Genomic DNA, 21564 nt, shown 5'->3' on the forward strand with positions numbered 1-21564 from the left:
TCACTTTGACGTACAATCCAGAAATATCTCATCATCCTCCCCACTTTGGAAATGGTAAAATTTTGACCGCCCAATACGTCAGAGCTGAATAACACTTGATGTGTTGTGGCAGTCAATTTTGGGATTTTGTCAAAATAAGAAACATTGCAAGAATTTCACAACTTCAATCCATGATCTCTGCTGAACAGGAGACTCTGGAGGATGTCCTGCTTGAGAGAAAGAAAAAAAAAGTAATGTAAAGGTTAAGACATTGCTTTGCACAATGATGCACTCTATAACAGGCGGACAGAAAAGGTGATAAGATTGCACTGCAGCAGAGAAGGGTGTCTCCTGCACATCATCTCCTGGGTTGTAGATTGTTTCCCAGACCTGTTTTGAGCCATGACCCCTTTTTGCTGAAGGGAAGAGGGAAAAAACCTCGTATGGAATCTATGAACAGTGTTAATATGTGCGGTGTGCATTTGTGATACTATTTGGACTTTTGTAGCATCTCACTTCTCAGTCCGTGTATAACAAGAGAATATATTTCGATTTAAAGCTTTCGTGACTGCAGGGATTCATCTTCTTGGTTCTTTCGGTAAAGTCACTTAGAATGGAAATAATAAAATAATAAAAATAAAACATAATAAAATTATTCTCGACAGACCTGTTCTCCACCTGAGGACGGCTGCTTGCGTTGTGGCCGAAACGTCGTGAGAATGATTTAATTATGTTTTACTTTTATTATTTTATTATTTCCATTCTACGTGACTTTACCGACAGAACCAAGAAGAAGATAATATGTGTAGAATGTTGAAAAGTATTGGTGCAGCCCTGCAATTCCTTGCTCATACCACTTGCACTGAAAGGGCTTCCGCTAGATATCTCAATAGAGCAACGGTAGAAGGTGTTTGGCCTCGTCCCACACTGGTTTGGTCTAGGTGGATGTACCCACACTGCATACCCACCACACACACACAGCCTGGTGATCAATTAACTGTGCCATTCCCAGCTATACTGATGGGTGAACAAAGCCACACTGATTTAAGAAACTTGCACTTTTGTTTCAACTCCCACTCAGGGAGATTGAATCGAGCTGGCGATTGATGAATGCGTTGAGTTTTTTTTCTTACAATTGCAGTTACGCGAACCCCTACACCACGGCACCATCATATGCCTACGTGTATGTATGTACGTTGAACTGTTTTCGCACCGTGCTAATCGGAGCGGGGGAAGGACAACAAACTGAACACGAAAAAGCAGTTTTCAAGAAATTAGTTTTCAATCTAAATTATTGAAAAGTGCGTAGCTCCAGTGGTTTCCTAATATCGGAAAGAAGAGTGCACTTGGACGCCTAGTCTTGAGTGTTTAACCAGATTTATTTGTGTTTGTGTGGGGAGCGGTAGAGTAGCGGTTAGCGTGCTGCGCTACGAGCCTGGTGACCCGAGTTCGATTCCCGCTCACGGCCAACACCAGTGACGATTGTCTGAACCGGTCCTGGACCTCCCCTAGGTCTACTCAGCCTCAAATGAGCACCTGGTTTGGTGTGTAAACATCGCCACTGGGGAGACAAAGGCAACCAGGCGTGGTGCTGGCCACCCACCCCCTCGTGTGCCGTGCCGGCCTTCATAGGTGCTCGCTAACAGCACTTGCCCCAACAAAGTTGCTAATGCTATACGGGGGATCTTTGTCTTTGCAGTCATTGGCTATGGGGCTGAGACCATCAACTGACTACATTTGAAAAGCCAGCTTTTAATCACAGGCAGCTTGCCGGGATTCCCACCCAGGATCTCAACGATGCCCCATCTCAGCCATGTGACAATCTGGGGCTAAACCGGCCAACCCCTCCATACTCATTTAACGTCTAATAATGTGTCGCGGAAGGAACGGCCAGATCGTAAAATAACGTCAAAGAAACAAAAGTAATAACCGCTGTTGCGTTGCGGTTGTAAAACGACCGATATGACACAATCAGTGAGTTAGGAAGGCAGGAAGGAAGGATGTTAGTGCATGTGCCATGGGAGGGGGCGGGCGGGCGGGCGGGCGAGGGAGGGAGGGGGGAATGATGAAGCCGAGCGTACAGCCCCATGCGGCAGCCTGCCTCGAGGCCGGGAAATAAAATCAGCGGAAACCGTTGCTGATCCTCTCCCAAACACAGTCTTTCCTGGGGCCCGTGCAACCGCAGTAGGCATGGAGGCAGTGTGACCCTACACGGGCACATGTGAGTGCTTGCATCAAGGCCAGGTTTATCTGGCAATGCCGCACAGGGAGGGGATGAAGGTAAAAGTGCAGCCCTGCAATTCCTTGTTAGGGCCTCCGCCACATTGGTGGCCTTTTGCAGTCGGCAATGAATATAAAATAGCCGCATTTGTCCACATGTTAATTTCACTACAGGAAGCTCAAGGGAGCTCCTCGTGAGAGTATTTGGTCTACTCTTCCACGCTGGCCGGACATCCTGGAAAAGGTGGGACAACCCACACTTTACACCGACGCACTGGACCTGCCGAAAGATGAACTGTGGTGATAATTGGTTCTTTACCCTTCTATCTGGCAACAAAACTGACACCTTTTTACAAGGAGTCATGTTTGCATAGACCGCAATACCTGCAGTCATAATACAAACAAAAGAACATAACTCTGATAATGTGCACTGTCCTTAAAGTTGATTGATCCACACCCGAGACAGCTTTCCTTCGAGCCTAGTCTCATATGGGTTGGACCAGATGACGCCAAAAGGCGCACAACTCAAAGACAATGCACCATCAGAGTATGAGAGCTCGGGGCAAGCATCTACACTATGGGAACCTCATTTGCCAGTAAAAATATGATAATTGGTTCTTTACCCTTCTATCTGGCAACAAAACTGACACCTTTTTTTTTGTTTGTATTATGACTGCAGGTATTGCGGTCTATGCAAACATGACTCCTTGTAAAAAAGGTGTCAGTTTTGTTGCCAGATAGAAGGGTAAAGAACCAATTATCATATTTTTACTGGCAAATGAAGTTCCCATAGTGTAGATGAACTGTGGTGTACACGCGCAAACTGCTGGGTGGACAGAAGTGGTGGATATTCATATTCTTAGGTTTTTTCTGTAAAGTCACGTATATACGGGGTGGTATTTCTTGTGATCTCTCATTTACTTGATACAGCTGTCGTGGCTGTGACGGTTCCACCTGAAGACGGAGGCTTGTGTTGCTTCCGAAACGTCGTGATTTTTTATTTTTATTTTGTTTTATTTTACTTTTATTAATTAAACATTTTTACCTACGTGACTTTACCGAAAAAACCTAAGAATATGAATCCTTGCAGTCACGAAAGCTTCAAATCTAGAAGAAGTGGTGGAGTTGAAGACCCACCGGTGCAACGGCTGTGCCAAGAGATCGAATCGCCCGCATGATCTCGGGATTGCGGTGTCGGTGCGATAACCATTGCACTCCGGCAGCATGCCTGGGTTGTGCGGGGGACGGGGTGGGGGCTGGCAGAAGGTGAAAGGGTTGTAGGCTCTGATTTGAAAATTACGCTGTCGCATCGGGCAATAAAAACATCTGTCAGGACATATGGTACCATGTCGGAGGATGAAAGCACCACTGAGGTTATACGTCTATGAGAGAATCTGACAAGGTGGAAAGGCATTGTAAGGACATAAGGGACGCGTCAGGATTGAAAAGGCACTTGTTGAGGCGCAAGGTTGCCGCACGAGGGTGAGTTGGGGAAGGCACGTGATTGTCCCTTGGTGAATCGGAGAACTTGACAGGTTTATTTTTTCATGAATATAAAGCAATTTACAGATTAACAAATGAGAAAATGTTATCTTTTAAATGAGAGCGGCAGATGTAATAGATTTACTTATTTCAGAGGGAAAAAAAACACAACTGGATGGCTTTATGAAAGACAGTGGCATGTCACGGTTTGTTTTCTGTAAATATTGGAGCTCGCGTATTGGCTGGGGGAGCGACATTTTCCAGGCCAATATCGAAGAGCCCGTGTGCCTTGACAAAACAAACAAAAGTGAGGGGGGGGGGGTGCGGAGAACTCTAACATAAAGAAAAACAAATCTGCTATTTTATTGATTCCTGTGCACTCGCCATCATATATTTTTTTTGAAGGTATTCAACCGGGAGACAACTTGAGATGGCACATCGCATGAAGGAGCATTCGCAGCAGACGCGACAAGAGTGATCGCGCGACCACCTTGCTTGCTTGCTTGCTTCCCCTTGCCCGGGGTATTGGCGGCGAGTAAGATGGTGTTTAGGGGACAGCTTACAGGGAGGTCCTCACACCTGCGTGCTCCACCCATCCCATAGCGGCGCGGCTTGGCATGAAAGGGAGCAAACTGATACTTTGGCACAAACGCCGAGTGTGGCCATGCCAAGCAAGCGTATGCGCTCATTTATTTGTCCGAATGTCATCGTAACCCACATTCGGCTTTTGACGTGGACTCTATTGCCTTCACACTATGAGATCTCTTTTACCAGTGGCCTTCATCAAAATCAATTGTGCCCCTGCTTCGCTAACAAGACGCGTAGAGGGGCTTCGATTTAAGTGGTGTTTTTTGTTCGTTTTTTTTTGCGGAGTCTTTGCTTGATTGCACCTGCAGCGCATTCCGCTGAGCTTGGGGTTAGTCGTTCAGAATAGCTAAAAGTGCGCGAGATTGAAGCAGCGCGGTGGGCCGAGCCACACATTTGCAGAATGTTAGCGCAATTCACGAGCCACAATATTCTTTGCCAGTGGAATCCTGTCATTCCACGCGAAGGGTGTGTAGCCACTCAAGGGGTTTGTGGGGGGAAGCATGGAGGCCTACACCTCGGTGTCTACATCGCATTCCGCCACGTAAATTCTGATTTGAAAATAATGCCAAAAAGTAACTCGACGGTCATTGATGTGGTAGTAGAAGTTATTTCGATAAAGTCACGTAGATAGATCGTTTCGATCACAACACAAGCGATCGTCATCAGGAGCATAACGATCGTTTGTGATCGAAACGTCGTAGTATTATTTTATTTTATTTACTTTTATTTTTTCTATCTACGTGACTTCGCCGAAAGAACCAAATAAGATTAATTCCTACAGTCACGAAAGTTTTAGGTTGGGATTTTTTTTTAAGAATGACAGAAACAACAACAAATAACGGTGTCACCAAGACGATGGTTGAGATCTCTTCTTAAGCTTATGTTCGAGTACAAAGTTGCCCGCTGTATCAATACACCGTTGGAAAAAGTTCCGTTGGTGTGCACTCATTAGGGCCGGCACGGCACACGAGAAGGTGGTGTAGCCAGTAACATGCCGACCGTCTCTTTCTTCCCAGTGCTGATGTTAACACACCACACCTGTCACTCGCTCGCTGTCAAGGTTGAGCCCAACCGAGCGAATGCCCAAGATGAGTTCAAAGAGAGTCGCCACTGATGTTGGCTGTGAGTGGGAACGGAACACAGGTAACTGGGTTCGCAGCGCAGTGCACTGACCACGACACCACCACCTTATAATTTATACAAAGATCCCCTTCACATACGTTTTGGGTAAATTCTATTAGAAAGCACCATACCCAGCTGCCTTGTCTCTCTAACAGCGATCTTTATGCACCTCAACAAGTACTAATTTGTGGCTGAGTCGACTTAGGGGAGACCCAGGACCAGTTCATATGATCGTCACTGGTGTTGGTAGTGAGCGGGAATCGATCTCGGGTTTGCTGGGTTCGTAGTGTAGCACGCTAACTGCTATGGACACGTGTCTGTGTATATATATATAATTCAAGCATAGTTGTGTCATGCTGCCTTTCTTATGTAAGTTGCAAGTTGCAGAATTGGGTTGAGAAAGCCACAGCGAAGGCACAGCAGCGGCTTTCTGCTTGCGGCTGCAGAATGCGCGATAATATCCAGAACATTGTGAAATAGATCCACAGTCGCAAAGCAGCTCCATCAGGGGAGGAGATATCGACAAGCACACGTACACGCGTGTGTAAACGTGCGCGTGTGTCAAATGGATCAGAGCCTTTGTGTTCGGCACCGTCCCATTGGTGGGGTTGATTTAATGCCACTTAGCGATGGTGGAAACCCCGTGCCCTGGATCTATGTTGTAATTAGCTCTCGGGCGTGTTGTGCGAGTTGTACCGCGTGGTGGTTCAGCACGATGCCCGGCAATTCCCGTGCACGCGATGGGAGCTTCTTCAGGAACGACCGTGACCAATGAGTTCCTAACTGAAAGCTCGCAGCACGCGGAGCGTCGCGCGTGGTACGCTTCACTCCACGCGATGGGAGCTTCTTCGGGAATTTTTTTGGATAAAAAACTTTCCGTTCCTGAAAGAGACACCACGCCGAAAACGACGCGCAACCCGAAAAAAAATAACCAGGTCGGAGGGTTTAAATGGCTAAACCGCGAAGAGCTCCGCAGTGATGATGGTCTGTCAGAGCGGCGCGCCTTCGGCCAGAGGTCGCAAACGGGTTTTGATTCCTTACCTGTACCCGTACCCGGCCGCACCAGGGTCGCAAACGGGTACCCGTACCCGGCCGTACCCTACCCGTACCCGGCCGGATACGGTACGGGTATCGGGTACCCGATTGCGACCTCTGGGATGAAGCCATGTTGCAGGCGCGGGTGGGTTGATTCTAAGAACTTGAATTGTGAGAAGAGACAAGACGTTGGGAAATGAGTGACAAACAGTTACTCACCAGTGACTCACGGCCTACCCGTACCCGTACCCGGCCACACCAGGGTCACAAACGGGTACCCGTACCCGGCCGGGTACGGGTAGCCGGGTATCGGGTAGGGTACGGGTATCGGGTACCCGGTTGCGACCTCTGCCTTCGGCCCATTCCTCCTCCCAACTGGAATAAAACTCCCACCCATAAAAGGGCGCACCGGGCCCTGAGACCTCCTGGCTGGCAGTCCTCGCTGCAAACATCACACCTTTAAAAGGGAGTCCTTCTGACGTAAGGAAGCCAGCGGAGCTGTGCACGTTTAGATGTAGTCTTGAAAACTCATTTCTTTAGAACTGCGTTGTGTGTTTAGTTTGTTGTCCTCTCCCGCACCTCCGATTAGCACGGTTGGCTACGTGCAGCGCTAAAGAAGTTAAACACACGTACAAGATTTACCAGTGAAACTTCGTACTCGAATGGTAAATGTTGTGGGTTTGCTCTCCAACACACCTGTGCGCTAAACTAGTAATGAATTGGCATGTTCTGTTTACGTGACAGAGCTTACTAATATTGGCCGTGCCGGATGGTGGCGGGTTTAACGACGCATTTATATTTCCGCGATATAACCCAAAAACCTCTATTATTAAGGGTCAAATTGGTCGCCAAAGCCTACGTGGTAAACACAGGTACAAGAGTCGTCCTGGCAACGGAACATTATTGGTCCGTCCAGCATCCACAGCAACGCGTACAGGGCAGGCCAGCCATGGCGCGGACAATAACAGGGCACAAACGCTCTTCTTGACTTCAACCTTTTCTCCACAGAGCCCTAGGAACCTCGTCCCACACCTCTTTATATCCCCTCTCTTTTTCTCCTCCTCTGTCCCACCAATCTGTATCTTTCGGGGTTTTTTTGTCCCCTTTCTCGTGCCTTTTCTTAAATGATTCCTGTGGCCGTGCTCGCCTCGTCCCTTCCGTGACACTCCCTCCGCCCCACATCGTTCAATCCCGGCCGTGTTCACGCACGAAATCTGCAACTCGATTAATCGACCTCGTGATCTGTGATCACGCATTGAGAACGCAATTCTGGCTAAACGCCTGATGAGGCTGGTTGTTGCAATCACCAGATAAATGTTGTACTCGAATTGTCAATGCTGTGGGTTTACTCTCCAACACACCGGTGTGCTGAAGTAGTAACTAATTGGCATGCTTGTTTAGGATACAAACTTTACTAATTGTCTGTGTCGGGTGGTGGCGGGTTTAACGACACATATTTACACAATTTAAGCCAAAAAAACCCTTTATTATTCGAAGGCATGTTTACAATAATATAACTTTTAATTTAAAATGGTTTTATAGAAATGTGTACTCGTCTTTAGATGTGCCTTTATACAACTTTGGAGATGATTTATGGAACACATCCTGATTTTTTCAAATTTCAATTTTGTAACAGGATGCATCGAAATGTGACAGGACACACAAGGAGCATCCTGTACTGGGATGTTTGGCCAATTCCAGTAATGAGTGTTTGGCTTTAGAGAGGAAACCAGCGTACCTGGAGGAAGTTCACTCATTTGACAAGAGTGTGCAGAATGGCCCTTCCATAGACATTCACGTGCAATGCTATTGACAAATGCGTTGATTTGTTTTGTTAATTGTGCTTGTACCCCCGCTGCCAACGCAGCGGAATCACAATCACAAACTAATTTCTTTCATTTTCAGATAGATGCAATAATCCATCGCTCTACTGCCATCTCCTGTCCACCAGGCTACCCAGACAATCTGCAGTCCACATATTAAGCCTGGTTAGCTTCCGAGATCTGACACGATCGCATATTCTAGACAAATTTGTATAGGCAAGCTGGCAAACATTAAAATACATTGCACAAATAAGGCAACAGATCAATGAAGACGATCTATGTAGATTATCCACCTTCTGGCCTGCCAGAGAGATTGGCTGGGAGGGGTGGGGGGGTTCACTACTGAGGCCTTCATTAGTTGCATTTGATCTTCACACATGTAGACACAACGGCCATGATTGAGAGTGTGGAAAATGGCTAAGGGGTTTGTGCCACGTACAACCAGTACCCTTCTCGTAGCACGTGAGCACAGCATGCAGTCACGTTGTCATCAGTGGACTGGCAACTAAGAGTTATGTTCCCAGTGCCCACAGCTGGGCTCACACAGCATACAATTTCAATGTGTTAATAATGTAGTATTGCTTTTGATTGGTGGTAAAGCGAGAATTGTGCTGATTAGATGTCTGAAAGCTATCTACTCTGTACAGTGCATGTATTTATTCTCTGTGAAGATAAAATCACGAGTGCTAGCTTTGATGTTAACCTTCAGACTGCTCAGGATATTCAAAGTCTGAAAAATAACAATAAACAAGCATGTTTAAAACAAATTCATATAAAATTAGTATCTAAATAAATAGCACCACAGTGGTGCGCCTTCGTATATATTTTATTTACTCTGCTTTTTAATTGTATTCAATTATGTGATCGTTTTTTTAAATCGCACAATTGTTGAGCTCAGACTCCAAAATGCTACACGATCAGAAAAGAACATCAGTGTAGAAGGCGGAAGAGATAAGTGGTAATTCATTTATTTAATTCAGCAAGATTATAATTCGAGAAAAAAGATGATGGCCAGGATGTAATTGACAAAATGCAAAAAGTTCAGGATTGTATAAATGACTCATATATTTATACAGTTGCAACACATTTGTTTAACATTTAATAAAAGCCTGAATTTCCTTGCCAATGCACTATGACGATATGTGCCTTGTCAAAACAGTTGTATTGTCCTGACAGCTTCCATGGGAATCCCAAAAGATATTAAAAGTCATATTCACACGGCTGCGTGGGGTGTTCCCATGTTCGGTCTGAAGGAAAGGGTGTGGCTGTTCACAATGCGGATTGCTTCAACCTCAAGGAAAACACTCACAAGACACCACCGTCTCCTCTCAACAAGCAACAATATTCTCATGAACACCTTCCTTGCGGAGGGAGCTGGTAGGCACGTTTGGTTGCTCGGTCAATGGCCAGGGTCAACGGTGGCGTGGTGTATTCCGCAAAATATGGCCGACTGTGAGGGCGGGCACAAGCCGGCGTGAGTAGGTTAAACATTGAGTTTTATAAAGGCACCACGGGGTGACCAGCCCCTCCCCACCCAGCCCCCCCCACCCAGCCCCACCCTCCCCACCCAGCCCCTCCCCACCCAGCTCCTCTCCACCCTCCCCTCCCCACCCAGTCCCACCCTCCCCACCCAGCCCCTCCCCACCCAGCTCCTCTCCACCCTCCCCTCCCCACCCAGTCCCACCCTCCCCACCCAGCCCCTCCCCACCCAGCTCCTCTCCACCCTCCCCTCCCCACCCAGCCCCTCCCCACCCAGCCCCTCCCCACCCTCCCCTCCCCACCCAGCCCCTCCCTCCCGACCCAGCCCCTCCCTGCACGACGGACGGACGGACACAATAATCCCCTGTGGGCTGGTGGAACCAGTGGGTTCCTACCAGTATTATTATTAATTTGAAGTGCTCATTCTTAAAGAAGGAAACAACACACATCCGAAGTTTATCGTAGCAAAGAACCAGTTTTTATTCAAAGCAAAAACTATGTTTGAGAAAAAAATTGTTTCTACTGGATAATGTAAACATAACTGCACAGTAAATAAATGAATTGGGATTGCTAGATTCAAGTATGTCACGGTAAAATTCTGAAATAGACGTGAATCTGCGGTGGCGCAGTGGTTAGCGCAATGAACCCGGCGAGCTGAGTTCGATTCCTGGCCAAGAATAACATCAATGGCAAAAAATATCTGAACCTAATCTGGGCCCTCCTTCACTAAACTGTACTGACGAGCATAATGATATATAATCAAACAATCCCCCGTACTGACAGAGCATACGGAAGGCTATATCCAGTAACGGTATAGAAGGTTGTCCCTATTTCACATTTTAGAATTGTCCTTCTTTTTTCACCCTCACCTCGCCGAGTCCAAAAATATCCCATTTTTTTCCTGCCAATTCTGCTTCTAGTTCAGCAAGGTTCGATTAACCCACGACAGAGACCCGTAGCACTGCGCAGAGCGTAGCGCCGGTCAAATACAGAAGGTGTTCTTGCCTACGGATGGAGCCAGGTCACATGGGAATATTCCAGCGAAGGTTGTGACGAAGCTGGCGCAAGAAACAATGCATCTCGCCTACCCTCTGGCGTCACCTCCACCCAGCTCACTCACCCGAGCAAGGGGCCTGCACGGCGGTTGGGTGGAGCTTTGTGAGGAGTGCCGCGCTGCCACGAACGGCCTCTCGATGGACAGGGCATTGGGCACGACTGCCCCCTTGAGGATCACGTAGTCTCCGTGGGCTCCGGTCACTGCCTCCAGCACACGGACACACAAACAACGCGTGCAAATACGACAGGCGGGAGCAGCTGGTCCATTAGGCGAGTGCGTGTGGCACTCGAGATGAATGGCTCACTCGCAGGCATTATTTAAGCCGACGTCGACGCTTCATTTGAGGTGTCTGTGAATCTGTTGGGAGGAAATAAGGTCCTTATTAAAATTTACGATGTGGCCATAAATGAGTTATGGATGGGCATATGTGTGCTTGCAAATACCGCCTCCCGTCCTTCGTTCAACGCTTCATTCTTACTGGAAGCTCAAATAACCGTGGCCTCTGCTAGATTGTATTTGTACCGTACATAGGATAAATTACATTGGTGGGGGGGTGGTGGAAATAATTTTTGGTGGAAATGTTATGACAGGTTTAAACATGAACACAAAACGTATATTGTTGATAATAGGTTTTCCCCTTTTTTCTGGCAACAAAACAGGCGTTAAGATCTTAAAACTCCAAACTGAAACCACAATGCTTGTGGTCAGAATGTAAACAAAAAAAACATGCTCTGATAATATATGCATTGTCCTTTAAACTGATTGGTCCACACCAGAGACACCTTTCTTTTGAGCCTCGTCTCAAACGGTGTTAGACCAGAGGACGCCAAAAGGCGTACAGCTCAAAGACAATGCCACTATCAGGGCATTGAGAGCTCGGGGCAAGCATCTACATCATGGGACCTCCTTTGCCAGTACCAAAATATGACATTAGGTTTTCCCTATTGTATATTGTTACAGTGTTATCGAAGATGTTGCAATAAACATTCAGACACAATAAGCGATCAAATATTTTATACGCATGGACTTGTTCCCAAACATGAAGATGTTTCAAATAAATACAGCATGTAAATCATCATGGGACCTCCTTTGAAAAAAACTATTATCATGTAAATCATGTAGTGCATTTAGAGTGCTTACATGATTACGCACAAAATAACAACTCCTGAGCCACAGAGGGCAAGAGTTATAATCAACAGTAACTTGGCCTGTCCTCACCCACCCACCCACGATCATGAACACATAAATATTTCACTCTTTAAATAAACTTCTGGAAGATTATGCCAACTTTCAGAATGCCACATCATATGTCAGCTGAGGTGAATACCAGATTGCTGATTTAAATCATAGTTTGCGTAAAGTGAACATCTAATTTAAATTCTAAACTCCGGCTAATGTGCAATAGCATGCCCAGTCCTTTTCATTTAATCTTCATTTTGATGTTTAACAAAACCTTCAATCAAGGAAGTACGCATTGATCATAATTAGTGTGTTATGTTATTGCATGCAAATGCAATTAGCATTCTTTGTAAACATATCTACGGAAAGCCATATCAGAGTTATGTTAAATATTTTTTCATCAGTCTGTTGTAAAACCACTGCTGGATGAATGCCTCCCCACGCTGTGCCGGTCGTGTGAGTTGTTTAACCATAATACTGGTAGGAACCTCCTGGTTACACCAGCCCACAGGGGATTATTGTGTCCGTCCGTCGTGCAGGGAGGGGCTGGGTGGGGAGGGAGGGAGGGGCTGGGTGGGGAGGGGAGGGTGGGGAGGGGCTGGGTGGGGAGGGTGGTGCTGGGTGGGGAGGGGAGGGTGAGGAGGGGCTGGGTGGGGAGGGTGGGGCTGGGTGGGGGGTGGGAGGAGTGGGGCTGGGTGGGGAGGGGCTGGTCACCCCGTGGTGCCCTTATAAAAGTCAACGTTTAACCTACTCACGCCGGCTTGTGCCCGCCCTCACAGTCGGGCATATTTGCGGAATACACCACGCCGCCGTTGACCCTGGCCATTAACCGAGCAACCCAACGTTCCTACCAGCTCCCTCCGCAGGAATGTGTTTCAGAACGCTCGTCACAGTGTGGGTTGGTGAAGGGGGTCCCACCACTGATTCAAATGTCACTTGCCATCAAATTTAGCCATGGCTGGGAGATGAACTCAGGAAGCTGGCTTCATGGTCCAGTATACTAACTACTGTGCTCTAGCAGCTCCTTATTAAAATGGATTCTGTATTGCAGCTTTTGACACCCGTGCACACATTATATGGTAGATTAAAAAAATATTTAGATTTTGTATATCCCAAGGTAAAAAAAAGTCTCAACTTCCAAGTTTGAAACAAGTGTACGAAGCTCTCAATTGATATACTCTTTCAGACTATATGTAATAGTCATAAATTAGTGTACAACTAGTCTAATTAATAACATCTCAAACAGTCTTTGTAATACAGTAAACCCTTAATATTCGCGCCGTCGGGCAGTAATACGTCCCAGCAAATATTAAGGGTTTGCAATAAAGCCAACGCACTTCAATCCCTGTACATCAACGCTTACTATGGGAGCAGCTGGCCAATTTTCCACCCTCGCTATGTTTCCACGAATGCCTTCGAATTCCCACCTGCCCACCTCAAAAGATATTTACAGTTTAAGGACAATCATCCAAAAGTGATGACACGATTTAAACTGTCAACAACTCTGCACAGAAAATGTATAAAAAAAACTAAACCCCTCCAACAACTTTCTGTGAGCACAATCAGGTTCAATAAAGGTGTATCAATTGAAATGTATTTATAAATCAATGCGCGTCGCAGAAATACTCACGAGAAAATAGATTGCGGGAATTGGACATCAGACTGATGATTCAGAGTTGCACATCAACTACCTGTTATCGCGGGAAAGTGAAACGTCTCGCTTTATATTGCTTCGCCACTGCAATTGAGTAGGCTTGCTGATGTAGCGCAAGAGACTTTATATAACAAATGTCCATTCGTACGACATAAAACGATCACTGCTGCGAATATTTCCCGAGCATAAATTTGATAAAAAGCCATTTCACGGCTCAAATGAACATGTTGTGTCTTCTTTTTAAGGTGGGGGAAATAATGATAACACGCTTACATAATATACAAACATTTCTTATTGTACCATCAAAGGAAAGAGTCAATGAAAAAACTTTATTTCATGTGCTATTGAAAAATAAAACTCTGAAGGTTCCTTGCGAAAATGTCATCCAACATGATATCGAATGCATTTGGCAGCAAAAGGCCAAAATATCTTGACAGTTTGCGACTCAAGATAAACTTTCACGGAGCCTCTCTCTCTGTTGACGGAAATGAAAGACAAATCATCTGAAACGGTCTCTGTCACACGCATGTTTATATGAATTGCGTATATGATGCCGCCCGGTTCGCACAGTGGTAGAGCGTATGGCTTGCAAGCAGGAGGTTGTTTTGGGCTAAAATCCTTGATAGGGGTGGACTTTACCTTTCATCACTCTGGGGTCGATAAAATAAATGCCACTTTGTGGGAAAATAAAGCGGTTCGTTCGATAGATAGACCAACCAAATTTCGATTTAAAGCTTTCGTGACTGCAGGGATTCATCTTCTTGGTTCTTTCGGTAAAGTCACGTAGAATGGAAATAATAAAATAATAAAAATAAAACAATAAAATAATTCTCACGACGTTTCGGCCACAACGCAAGCAGCCGTCCTCAGGTGGAGAACAGGTCTGTCGAGAAGACAGAGTCTGAATGAAGTCTGAATGAGACTCTGTCTTCTCGACAGACCTGTTCTCCACCTGAGGACGGCTGCTTGCGTTGTGGCCGAAACGTCGTGAGAATTATTTTATTATGTTGTATTTTTATTATTTCATTATTTCAATTCTACGTGACTTTACCGAAAGAACCAAGAAGAAAGACGAACCAAGATAAGAGAAGCCTCTCCTTCCTCCAGACTCATTTGAGCGAGAAGTAAAACATTTGATACATATATTTTAGGTGGAAAAATCATCAGAACAGAAATACAAATGTAGCATCAATTTTATGCTGAACCTTATTTTGAAATGAGATCCGTTGGCACTAATTGTACGATCAGAATCTGTATTGACACTGTATGAATCCAATGACCCTTGAAGTTTTTTTTCACGGATGTTTAGTAAGGGTGGGTCAGAACGTTACAACAACAAACAATACAAAAACGGTTAGGAGTGCAAAGTATAGTAAAAGTAAGTAAGTCACAAAAATAAATTACAAAATATATTAAATAAAATAACAATATGAGGAATTAATTACATTAACTGTAAACCAAGTGGACACTAATTACATTATTAAAATGTTTCAAGTCCCAGTTGTATATATATGCATAAAAGCTAAAGATATATAATGTTGGAGCAACCATAATTGTATCTCCCTAGCAGGAAGAAAGTGAAAGCATAAAACCCATGAAGCATGCAAACGCTGCCTTTGGGAGGCGTGTAAAATGTCGCAATTCATTTATATTCCAGTTCGAGTGTCGAGAGTGAGAGTTAGCGCCACAGTGGCGCCGTGGTTATCACCCTGCGCTATAAGCTCAGTGACTCGAGTTCAGTTCCCAGCCCAAGGCTTAACGGTCAGTGGTGAAATTTCGATTTTAAGCTTTCGTGACTGCAGGGATTCATCTTCTTGGTTCTTTCGGTAAAGTCACGTAGAAGGGAAGTAATAAAATAATAAAAATAAAACAATAAAATAATTATCACGACGTTTTATTATTTTATTACTTCCCTTCTACGTGACTTTACCGAAAGAACCAAGAAGAAGGTCAGTGGTGAGTTAAATAAAAACCCGTCTCGAGCACCCACCTATTACCAAATTGAATTAACCTGTGTGGTTAAGTTTTAGTCAAACAACAGCTAAGACTAAAATGGCCGTGGGGCAGGGAAATGCTTTTTTCCACAAAAAAAATCAATGGGATATTCGTTTTGTATTCTGCATACACAGCTACATCCAATATAGTATTAATTTGACTCGAGGGCTGTGGAAACGCAGTGGCTGGCAACCCTGCATTATAAACTCCGGTGACCTTGGTTCCATCGCTGACTGTGGCCAACATCAGAGGTGCGCAACCTCTGAACCAGTCCTGGTAACCACCCCTTTTCACCAATTTGTATTGACCACCATGGTGAAGTAAGGTCAAACAACCACAAAGCCTGCAACAGCATGGAGAGGGTAAATATAATGTGTCGTTAAACCCGCCACCACCCGACACAGCCAATTTGTCACGTAAACAAAATATGCCATTTCGTTACTAACTCAGCACAGTGTTGGAGAGTAAACCCACAACATTTACAATTCGATTACGGCATTTCGCCGGTAATTACCACCAGTCTCATCAAGCGACAGCCAGAGTTGACTTCACAAAAATCTTTTTTTTTAACTATATTATGGATAATATTGGTTGCATAGAGAGGCCTTCATCTGGCAGTAGATTGGTTAAGGAGTGTAAATTACAGTGTCTTTAAAACCACTCTGGGGCATTAATATTTAGACATTCGTGCAAATTCATATTAATGAATGTTGTTGCCGCTTGCAATGCAACATTAAATTAATTAGATACTTGCAAATTAACTTTATTCTTCGTAAAGAAATTCAATTTTCTAAGCTTCAGATTTTACATCCACTATGAATTGTTTATAATCCTTCGTTAATTAACAAAAAAGTGAACTACTCTGATGTCATGTTTACTTTTTTACTTTCTCAGTTCAAATATTATTTTGCTGAATATTACAATGACCTTATTTAAAGGTGTAGAATCAATGTCAACCTACTAATTCATTGCCAAACAGGCAGATGGTTTTGCCGAGTAATTAACACATTTTACTTCAAGCTAATTTACATGGATTCAGTGGGTTTGAATTCCATCACCTCCTGCCATATGTACTGGGCACTGGCACGGCATATCGATAACAGTGCCTGTTGTATAACAATGCTCACATTAAACATAGGGCTTTGTCATGTATTCACAGAAGTATAGTTTGTTTCCAACAACACGAAAACAGTGTTAAAAGCACATAGCCTCTGTGGATTACGCAATAAAAAAAAACATCAGCACTTTCTGCAGTACATTGTGGCCCTTATGTCCTCTCCTTGTCTTAAGTCACCATCAACGTTAATTTGAACAAATGTGACCGACTCACAGCAACAGTGGACTGGTTTTCTTCTCCTTTGGACTCATCAGCACAGTGAAATCACCAATGCCCACCACTCTCAGCATTGGCCTGGCTAATGCTGACAATAATCAAATCTGTGAATGATGAACAAAACCTATCATAACACAATCATATTAATAATAAGCTTTCGTTTTTACGTCGTGGCCGAAACGTCGTGAGAATTATTTTATTATGTTTAATTTTTATTATTTTATTATTTCCCTTCTACGTTACTTTACCGAAAGAACCAAGAAGATGAATAAGCTTTAGGCCACCATAGTGTGGAAGTGGATACTCCGCATATATAAGTTTCAACTTTAATACACTAGTTGACTCTCTTCAACTCGAGATGGCTTGCTCTAATAAATGCTACATCTGCATTTGCAGCAACAACAAAAAAACCCACATTAGTTTAAATATTCTGAAAGCACGAGGAAGATTTTACGCTTCGCAATTACTGTAATTGAAAAATACATCTTGGCATGTGATTTAATAACTACTCTCAAAGATGGTTCTCCGAGAGAAAACTTAAGGGCAGAGGCGAGGAGTAAGGAAAGAGATCAGTCGGTGGGGCAATTGAAGCAGTTGGACGAAGCTCTCCATGAGAGACGCTGACGATCGTGACAAATAACAAGTATAACCCGTAAAAACAAAGTTTTTCACTATAAATACTTTATATGCGTGGCGGCTAGAGTCCTCTCGTCCTCTGGCTTGAGATGGCTGCCACCTATGGGTCAGATGATTGCATTGCACCATTAAGCAATTCGTAACTAAATATAATATTTTGTCCTAAAAAGTGTAAAATTTTGGAAAACATTTTCACGAACATTAATTGTCACGCACAACGAGTCTGTATGGAAAATGTCAGCTCGATTGGATCACGGGAAGTGGGTTAAAAAACGACCAAAAGATTTGCATGGTCCTAAGCAAGCGAACTTAATATAAAGTATTTAAAAAGCATCTATCATGGGCATACACCACAAGTTATGAGGATGACTATAGACACACATAGACTACCCTCCTCGTCAAAGTTGCAAACTGGTGGTTTATATAAATCAGTGTTGATGGTCGGGGCATCCGATATGACAGTCACAAAAAAAACATGATATATTATAATTTTTTCTTTCAAAAATAAGCCTTTATATTTTCGTTGTATTACAAATTGTATTACTTTCAACAGTGTCTTTGTTTGCAAATTCTTCCACGGGAGTTTTCAATGGCGCATTAATACATTCACTGGGCGGGTGCCGAATGCAATGGTGCAGGATGTTTATCTCTTATGGGAGGATTTTTTGACAGAATCATTGGAGTGATACAATTACTGCATTTCTTAAGAGATAGCCCACCGCTCAACGTTGTGCTGTCCCAATAAAATCACGAAACTAGGTCAAGGAAATCAATTATGTAATTTCCTTAAAATACACTGGTACGCAATGGTATACTCTTGCACATGGACTGCCAATGCTACGTGAGCAGATAGGATAGATAGCAAGCTTAACACCCCTTCCACAAGATAGGGCATATGTTTTTTTCTCTGGCTGCATAGTAGAGCCAAGGATGAAGATACCAGCCTAACATTAAATCGACTGGTTCGCAATCAGAGCAGTGGGGCATAAAATTGTAGAACACAAAGGCTAAAAATCATCCTCGGTAGCTGTTTCACCAAAAACAAAACAGGCATTACTTGCGCAAGAGAAGCTGGGGGAAGGTTGCAGCATTGAACAAAGAGCTGCAGTACAACTTAATTATCATGGCTCGGCATCGTGTTGACAAATTTGATGCACAAAAGGGGTACAACTTGTGCCGACTATTACCACTGATGAAGATGGTTCTCTCAAATTCCGTATTCGTGCTTGGAATACTCCAAGACAAAGGCAATGCGCATAACCATAACCCCTCGCTATGCCGTGCGTCCACAGCCATTGGGAAGTTGTGCTGGCTCGATTTGATGAACCGGAACCGGGCAGGCTGAATTGGCTGACTCGATGTCAGCGGACAGGCCTGCCCACACCGATACCCCTTTTCCACAGACACATCCGAGCCATGCCAGCGTGGGGGCCCTCGACGCTGAGATTATTTTGCTGCTATAAATTTACACATGATAAGCAACTTCGTTTAGCTGTCATTTGCGGCCAGGTTACTTCTGTAAAACTAGCTAATAGCTCAGTGGGCTTTACCTGGTAAGATAAAAAAAAAATAGTTTAGTTTTAGTCGTATATATGTTTTTAAGTTATTTGTTCACCTTTCCTATGCTTTGCACTCATATCATGTTTTTGTATTGTCTGTAATTGTGACGTTCTGACCCACCCCTAATGGACATTTGTGAAAAAGAGCTTAATAGCTCACGGGATTCCTCCGGTATAAATAAATATTCTCATTCTGTAAGGATGATTTTCTCTTTGCTTTTTGCTGAGTTCAGTCAAAATAAAACCAAATATCTGAATCTGGCTCAGGGTCAAGCAGGACTAGGGGCAGGATGAATAATTCTCATCGTACGTTGCATCAATTAGTACTCTTGATCACGTGATGCTGACGTCGCACCTGCATTGCAAGTGCCGTCAACGGCACGGCTCAGCTTCTGCAGTGGAAAACAACCTGGTGTCTTCACTTGAAGCTGCCCGCTTTCAACCAGGCCAGCCCTGGAAACCAGTCAACGGGTCAACGCAAACAACGTGATGTACAGTCCAGTGCTATCCCTCGTTTTGTTCAACCACCCCGTAAAAAATGTGGGTAAAAATTACAAGAATAATAGATATCGCATATAAAAATCCAAGCTAAGCTGGGAGAGTGGTGGTGCAATGGTTAGCACGCAGTGTAATGAACCCAGCAAGTCGAGTTCATATTCCGACCACGGCCAACACTAGCTGCAAGTGATATCTAAATGAGGCCTGGACCCCCCTTTACAAACCCACACTGATCATGAAGTTGAATTATAGTAACACATCCCCCATTGCTGATAAGGTACAAAGATACATTCACCCATCAGTGGATTGACAAAGGGCTATAAACTGTTATTAACCAATTCATGTCACCGAATTCATACCTATCTTAAATAATATCCAGCTCCATTGCCAGTGATGGTGGAAGCATAGAATGGTACTTTGAAGTGTTATGGTCTGTGCATGCTATTGACGAGTTTAAATCTACATTATCACTAAACTTTGTTTGGCTACCAAATCATCGAGAATGCAGCACGATCTAGTCAGATCTCGAAAGCTAAGCAGGCGGGAGAGCCTGTGCAGGGCTTGGATGGGTGAACAGCATCCAGAAAAACAGGAGTGGTAAGTAAGCATTGTGGGAATGCAGAGGGCAGTGCAGAAAACCCCCATTAAATTTCGATTTAAAGCTTTCGTGACTGCAGGGATTCATCAGAAGAAAAGAAAAAACCCCATTGTTGTCCGACACTCGTTCCACCTTCACCTACCGGCACGGACCTGCGTGGTGCGGTATGGTCAAATACTCATCACGGGCTGCAAGGCATGAGTGGAGAGAGAGGCCCTCTGTCCGGCAGTAGAGTTGACAAAATGGGTTATGCGTGTAGATTACACTAGTCAAAAAAAAAAAACATTTTTTTCTGGCCTGGACTTTTGCAGCTGCTTTAGGCTAATTTTAGGGTGCTGATTCCAAATCTGATCTCAGATTTGCTCTATCACATCATTTTTATGCTATCGGCATACCCCATTTTCATTGATTTTACTCGAAATTAACTCTGTCACTTATGATTGCAAGTTGTTGCGAGTCAGTGTCTGCTTTAGTGATAAAATATGGTGCTGTATTTTTAGGATAGTATGTTTATAATTTCATTTTATGTAGATATCCACATTTATTTAATATTTTTCTTCTGCAGTTTTTATTGAAAATTCTATATTTGATATCTCAAAAACCTGATGTGATCGACAAAACTGATGCCAGATTTGGAATCAGCACCCCAAAATTACCTTAAAACTGTTGGAATACCTTATGCCGGAAAAAGTGTGTTGACCAGTGTTATTTTAGATTTAAAAATATATATAATGTGCAGTTATTAATCTTGATTTGAAGCTTTCGTGACTGCAGGAATCCATACTCTTTGGTTCTTTCGGTAAAGTCACGTAGGTATAAAATAAAATAAATCACGACGTTTCGGGCGCAACACAAGCGTCCGTCATCAGGTGGGAAAGCATGATGACGGACGCTTGTGTTGCGCCCGAAACGTCGTGATTTATTTTCTTTTATACCTACGTGACTTTACCGAAAGAACCAAAGAGTGTGTAGTTATTCCTTTGTCTTTGTAAATCTGCACTGATACTTGTACCGTTGTGGTTTATGAAACGTATCCTCAACTGTGTGGCAACCTGCAAGCCCTAAGCAACCACCATCATGGGCAGAACGGAAGATTTCATTGAGCAGCAATCAGCTTCGTTCAAGCATCAACTGTAATGGCCAGTTTGTAGGTTAATTTGCAATGCACTCGAAGCTCTGTGGTGTGTGACGGATTACTTTATGGCTGCAGTCATTAACTGCCCTCAACATTTCTTTGACTGGTCTTTGCACCAAAGGTGGACAATATAATGACTCTACTTCTGACATGTTAAATCTTAACACCAAGCACACATTAATGTGAAAAGGC

General features: G+C 44.1%; 1 protein-coding gene across 1 annotated transcript in view; it reads right to left on the bottom strand.

The window, feature by feature from the left end:
• Positions 1–21564, bottom strand: part of CNBD1 (cyclic nucleotide binding domain containing 1) — a 162385-nt gene that overhangs the window by 96068 nt on the left and 44753 nt on the right. The window contains exon 4 of the mRNA XM_078864231.1: positions 10849–11042. Within this exon, the coding sequence (XP_078720357.1) occupies positions 10849–11042 (194 nt within the window). The remainder of the gene's footprint in view (positions 1–10848; positions 11043–21564) is intronic.

This window comes from Lampetra fluviatilis, chromosome 17 (genome assembly GCF_964198595.1).
Source record: "Lampetra fluviatilis chromosome 17, kcLamFluv1.1, whole genome shotgun sequence".
NCBI lineage: Eukaryota > Metazoa > Chordata > Hyperoartia > Petromyzontiformes > Petromyzontidae > Lampetra > Lampetra fluviatilis.